This window comes from Chrysochloris asiatica, unplaced genomic scaffold (assembly GCF_000296735.1).
Source record: "Chrysochloris asiatica unplaced genomic scaffold, ChrAsi1.0 scaffold00207, whole genome shotgun sequence".
Taxonomy (NCBI): Eukaryota; Metazoa; Chordata; class Mammalia; order Afrosoricida; family Chrysochloridae; genus Chrysochloris; species Chrysochloris asiatica.
The window spans coordinates 3,204,165-3,210,260 of NW_006408725.1; the positions used below are offsets into that span (position 1 = coordinate 3,204,165).

General features: G+C 41.1%; 1 protein-coding gene across 1 annotated transcript in view; it reads right to left on the bottom strand.

Moving 5' to 3' along the window:
- Positions 1 to 1,779: 1,779 nt before the first annotated feature.
- Positions 1,780 to 6,096, bottom strand: part of SELL (selectin L) — a 20,248-nt gene continuing 15,931 nt past the window's right edge. The window contains exons 5-7 of the mRNA XM_006872632.1: positions 4,988 to 5,173; positions 3,662 to 3,847; positions 1,780 to 1,938 (exon numbers count right to left, since the gene is read on the bottom strand). Of these exons, the coding sequence (XP_006872694.1) occupies positions 1,802 to 1,938; positions 3,662 to 3,847; positions 4,988 to 5,173 (509 nt within the window). The 3' untranslated portion in view covers positions 1,780 to 1,801. The remainder of the gene's footprint in view (positions 1,939 to 3,661; positions 3,848 to 4,987; positions 5,174 to 6,096) is intronic.

The window sequence follows — 6,096 nt, forward strand, 5'->3', positions numbered from 1 at the left end:
AAGTGGCAGCATCAGTGGGCTCAAAAGTGGCAACAATTGTGAGGTTGGCCCATGACCAGGCAGTGTTTCGTTCTGTTGTACATAGGGTCGCTATGAGTTGGTACTGACTCTTGATGGCACCTAACAACAAAAACAACATACATGGATTTATTCACCTTGAATGCTTCCGCTGAGTGTGTGCTGCCAAACGTGACAATACACACCCAGCTCCTGTCAGAGACTGTGGGTCCTCCCAAAAGGCAAGGTGACCCCACTTCAAGACTGTGACACACTCATGAGAGCGGCAAGGGAAGCTTTACTGTTGCTCTTCTATCCCCCCTCCCCCCTACTTTTTTTTCTTGTTGCTCTTCTCTTGTGATGAACATCTACTATTTGAGCAGCAGATGCTACTAGCTCCTCGAGGTAGCCCTGCTTCTTCCCTTTCTTCTTTAGTCCAAGTTGGAGGACAAAGCATGAACATGTGGTTAGAGTTCACGGCCTTGGTGAATAGGCATTAGTGAAAACACATAAGCATTTCTTTCAGCACTAATGAAAATCCCAATGTCAGAACCCAGGCAGATAAGTGACTCTTGAAGAGGTTAAGTATTGGTGACTAGTTCCTTGAAAACCATAGCGGACCTTAGATTCACTTACTAGTGGGATTATAGCTTTATAATCAAAGGCGTGGCAGGCTCTTGAAGGATAGAGGTTATTTTAGTTTATTTTTCAGAATTAATGAATTTCCAAATTCCTCCCCCCTTTTTTTTCAGAATCAATGAAGAGCTAAGAATACCTGATTTATTGCAATTGTCAGTTTAGCAAGGTGCTTTGAACATAGTTGTAGCTGTTAAGTGCTAAAAGTCAGTTCTGACTCACAGTAACCCCACAAAGAGTTTCTGAGGAGTAGCTGTTGTGTTTGAACCACTGACCTTATGGTGAGCAGCCTACTGCTTATCCTATAGCATGACACCAGTTGTTGTTGTTGTTGTTGTTGTTGTTGTTGTTGTTAGGTGCCATCCAGTTGGTACCGACTCATAGCGACCTTATGCACAGCAGAACGAAACACTGCCTGGTCCTGGGCCAACCTCACTACTGTTGCCACACTTGAGCCCACTGATGCTGCCACTTTGCCAATCCATCTCGCTGGGGATCTTCCTTTTTTTTTCTGACCCTCCACCTTACCAAACATGGTATCCTTCCCCAGCAAATGGTCCCTTCTGACAATATGTCTGAAGTATAGAGATGAAGTTTGGCCATCTTGGCCTCCCAGGAGCACTCTGGCTACACTTCTTCCAACACAGATCTGTTGGTTCTTTTGGCAGCCCATGGCACTTTCAATATTCTCCTCAAACACCATAACTGAAAAGCATCAATTCTTCTACTGTCTTCCTTATTCACTGTCCACCTTTCACATGCATATGAGGTTACTGAAAATACCATGGCTTGGGTTAGGCACACCTTAGTCCTCAAGCTGACATCTTTGCTCTTCAACACTTTAAAAAGGTCTTGTGCAGCAGATATGCCTAATGCAATATGTCATTTGATTTCCTGACTGCTGCTTCCATGAGTGTTGGTAGTTGATCCAAGAAGAATGAAGTTCTTACGTTTAAATTGTTCACAGAATGAAAAGCAATTATTTCCGCGAGCTTGTTGTAATAAAGGAATGTATGGGGCTGCTGCACATGTCTCTTGGGACTGATGTCAACAGAACATGAAGCTTGGCATCCTGCTTCAGATAAATCTATCATACTTAATTTCCTGTGGGTTTCTTTTTCTTTTTTTTTTCACCTTAAAGCTACATTCTTTTCAGATGAAGTTAAACTCACATACCTTTTTTTAACCTCCTTGCCAGCCAGATGATAAATGCCAATCCAGAGAATGCAGTAACCATGACTGCCACAGGAATAAAGAGGGGGTTGTAATCGCCCTCCTTGATCATTGAGAAACTCCTGTCCACTTCTGAAAGAGAAATCAGTGACAAAGACACATAGCACAAAGTCACACACACCATTTCTTTAGTGCTATCATAAGGTAGTGTACTTTTCTCTTCATTGTTGCTAAGTACTGTCAACTCCATTCCAACTCAACCTTGTATAGGGTTTCCAAGGAACAGCTGGTGAGTTTAAACCACTGACCTTGCAGTTCAAACTGATCTTGTGGTCCTGTGCATTATCCTACAGCATCACACCAGGACTCCATAATAGCCCATTTTATACCTTTGACAGATGACCACCAGGACTCCAAATAGATGTTGTTAAGTGTTATCGAGTCAATTTCATCTCAGCAACCCTGTTACAGGGTTTCCAAGGAGCACTGGTGGGTTTGAGCTGACAAACTTGTGGTGAGTATTCCAGTGCTTATTTTACAGTGCTAGCCAGATTTAAAAGGAAACATCCTGATGAACCCCATATAGAATACTCTCCTAACAATCCTGATGCCTCCCCTCTGCTCCCACATTCTACTCTCTGGCCCTGGACCACAGGGAGATCAGCTTCTCTCATAGTCTCTATATATCTTGGCATTTAAAGACTGGTTTCAAGGGAGGACTTAGTTATTTTTTCATCTGCTAGTTCTGGTATGACACTATAGGATAAGCATTGGACTGCTAACCTCAAGGTCGGTATTTCAATCCCACCAGCTGCTCCTTGGAAACACAATATAGGGTAGCTATGAATCAGAACTGACTCGATGGCACTTAAAAATAACAATTTTTTATTGTGGTAAATATATATGTAATGAAGGATTCTGGTAATGTAGAGGGATATGAGTTGGGCTGCAAACCACAAAGTAAAGCAGTTTGAATCTACCAGCCATTGTAGGGGAGAAAAAGGAGGCTTTCTGCTCCCATGAAGATTTACAGGCTTGAAAACACTATGCAGGGTCACTATGAGTCAGAACCGACTCCACAGCACACCACCACCACCACTATATATGTAATGAATCATTTGCCATTTCAATATTTACATGCCCCTTTAGTATGTATTTACTTTGCATCTGTTACCACCACCCCTCTCCCACATTGTGACAGGTAGAGAGTATTTTTAAATGAGGAAGGCATACTCCTTCTCTTGCAAATGTGGCGTTGGAAAGCATTAGCTTTGTGATAATGAAGGAATACCCACTATTTGGTTGGGGATTTAGGTGGTCATTAGTGATGTTTGTAGAGGCATTTCAATGGGTTAGCAGTGAATTCAAATGAAAGTGGGACAGAAGACTAAACAAGAAATGAAACGGTAGAGACAGTGTGTTTAGTTTTTAAAAGTTAAGATGTACATTAGAGTTGAGAAATGGCCAAACAAAAAGAAATGGCTGTCACTGAAGAAGAAATAAGAATACTCAAGAATTGTATAGTGGGTTGTTGTTGTTGTTGTTGTTAAGGGTTCCGACCCATAGCGACCCTGTACAGGGTTTCCAAGGGTGTAAATCTTTACGGGAGTAGAAAGCCTCATCTTTCTCCCGCGGAGCGGCTGGTAGTTTCGAACCGCTGACCTTAAGGTTCGCAGCCCAATTCGTAACCACTACGCTACCAGAGCTCCTTGTATAGTGGGTTAAGGAGTATAAATTTATTTTAAAGTCATATACTTTTTAAGCAAGTTAGAAGTTTAACAGATTTTTCCAGACCATCAGCTTATCCATAACTTCCAAGTTAAAGTCTGCGGTATCTCTGACCAAACTTACTCACTTCGACATATTGGACTAGGGTTGGACCAGTTTCCAGATGCTCCACAAATAGTATTCTTCTCCCCAATTAATTCTGTTCCCTCTAAGCAGCTGAAGGCACACATGGAGGCAAAACTGAAGTCTGCCAGGGTGTGACTACAGGCGATGGTCCCCAAATCAGGTGCTGTTAATGGCTCACATTGAATCACTGCAATTAGAGATTTTTGCAAAGAAAAAAATCAAAATCAGTATTTCTGGGTAGAGATCCAACTTTAACCAAAGATTTTTAGCCAAAAATGCCTAACTCAGCTATGGAACCATTCACATGATCCTTCTAGTAATTTCTTCTGATAAAGGTTCCCAGTTAATTTTCTTTAGAATGATGGAGGGTAGTGAGGAGAGATGAAGTCAAGAGAGCACTAAAGTCTGAGGAGTTGAGGGGTCTGCATCAGGCTGCTATCCATCTGTGGTGGTTCTCTAAGAAAGCGCCATGCCACTCAGCCTCTGCTGGAGAGCTCTTATGGAGTATTCTTAGTAAATGTAAAGAATTTGCAACTTTTCACATGTTCTAAAATCTACCAATGTAAGCTTGCAAAACACCTCAACTTCCTAAAATAAGTCACTCAACTTCTATACAATTTAGCAGGTTGAATTAGTTCTATGAATTAGATCATAGATTTTGATCGTTCTTTTGAGAATTAATAAGCTATTTAAACTGGCGAGCTGGGAGCTGAAGTGTAGAAAGTATAACCAAGTTCTCAGATACAGAAATCATCTTTCTTAAGAAGGCAAAATCAAACCTACACACTTCACATGAAATTTTTCTTTAAAAAGATAGAGGATTGCAGTTTTGTTTTTCAGAGTGGTTGTTATTCTCCAGAGAGTTGGTGGAGGAGTTAAAGTGAAAAACTACTTCAAGAATCAAGTAAAAGAATAAAAAAAAAAAGACCTCTGTCCCCTGAGGAGGAAATTGGTTGTGCTAACTAGGACACCACATAAACTAGGTGTTATTGAGAGAAGAAAGCCAAAATTAGACAAGTTCAGCAGATGGATTATGTAAACCATCACGAAAAAAGAAAAGTAAAACAAAACCAGAGTATTGTTGTAACTTGTATTGATGTACACTGCAAATTAGCTTCAGAGGGTATTTGGTTGATATTTTTTGCTTAAGGTTTTCTTTTTTAATTTTAGTAACAATAACCCTTTTGGGAAGTTTGAGTGTATAATCTAATTTAGGTTAAGTTATACTCTAGAAGAGAATATAGAATTCTTGGCAAGATTCTAGTATATTTTCTCAAACAATAAAACCCAGAACTTCCCTGAGAGAGCCTCTATTCTGAATACTTACCTTGACAGAACGGTTCTACAGATGACCAGTTTCCAAGTGGTCCACAAGTGGTTTCTTCAATCCCAATTAGGTCGGTTCCCTCAGAGCAACTGAAGATACACTGCGAGCTGAAGCTGAAGTTTCCCAAAGGGTGAGTACAGGTTATGGTGCCAAGCTCTGGAGCCTCCAAAGGCATACACTGAAACACTTCAATGAGAAAGAAATAGTGTCAGATAGTGCTGCAAGGACCTGATACCTGGATTTTAATCTTAGCTCTGCTACTTGACAATCTTGTACACATAAACAAGGCTATTCAATCCTTCCAGCTTCTGTTTTTTTATAAAAGACTCACTGCCATCAAGTCAATTCTAATTAATAGTGACCCTGTATTTGGTTTCCAAGACTGTAAATCTTTATAGGAATAAACAGCCTCATCTTTCTTCTGAAATGGCTTTGCTGTCTGGCACATTAACCCACAGTGCCACACCAGTTCTGACTCATAAAGACCCTGTGCACAACAGAAGGAAACACAACCTTGTTGGCAGCCCAATGCCTAACCCGCAGTGCCACCAGGACTCCTTATGAAAATTGCACCAACTTCACAGAATTGGTGTGAGAATGAAAGATTTAATGCAAGGCAAGGCTCATATAGTTTTATCTGAGGAGAGAACTCATAAATTCAGGTAGGTTAACATGGGAATGACCAGCTCAGCTTTGGAAATAATTATCATAGTGTAACTCTTAATTATACTAAAATATGGGGAGTACAGAGAAGGACTGGACCTTATAATTGTTGTTGTTGTTATTAAGTGCTGTCGAGTAGATTCTGACCCATAGCGACCCTGTATAGGGTTTCCGAGGAGCAGCTGGTGAGCTTGAACCGCCAACCTTGCAGTTCAAATGGCTTTGCTGTCTGGTGCATTAACCCACAGCGCCACACCAGTTCTGACTCATAAAGACCCTGTGCACAACAGAAGGAAACGCTTCCTTGTCCTTTTTGTTCTCACAGTTGTGTTTGAGCCCATTGTTGCTGCTACTATGTAAAGTCATCTCAATGGGGGTGGTCTTCCTCTTTTTCACTGACGCTCCACTTTACACCAAGTATGATGTCCTCCTCCAGGGATTGATCC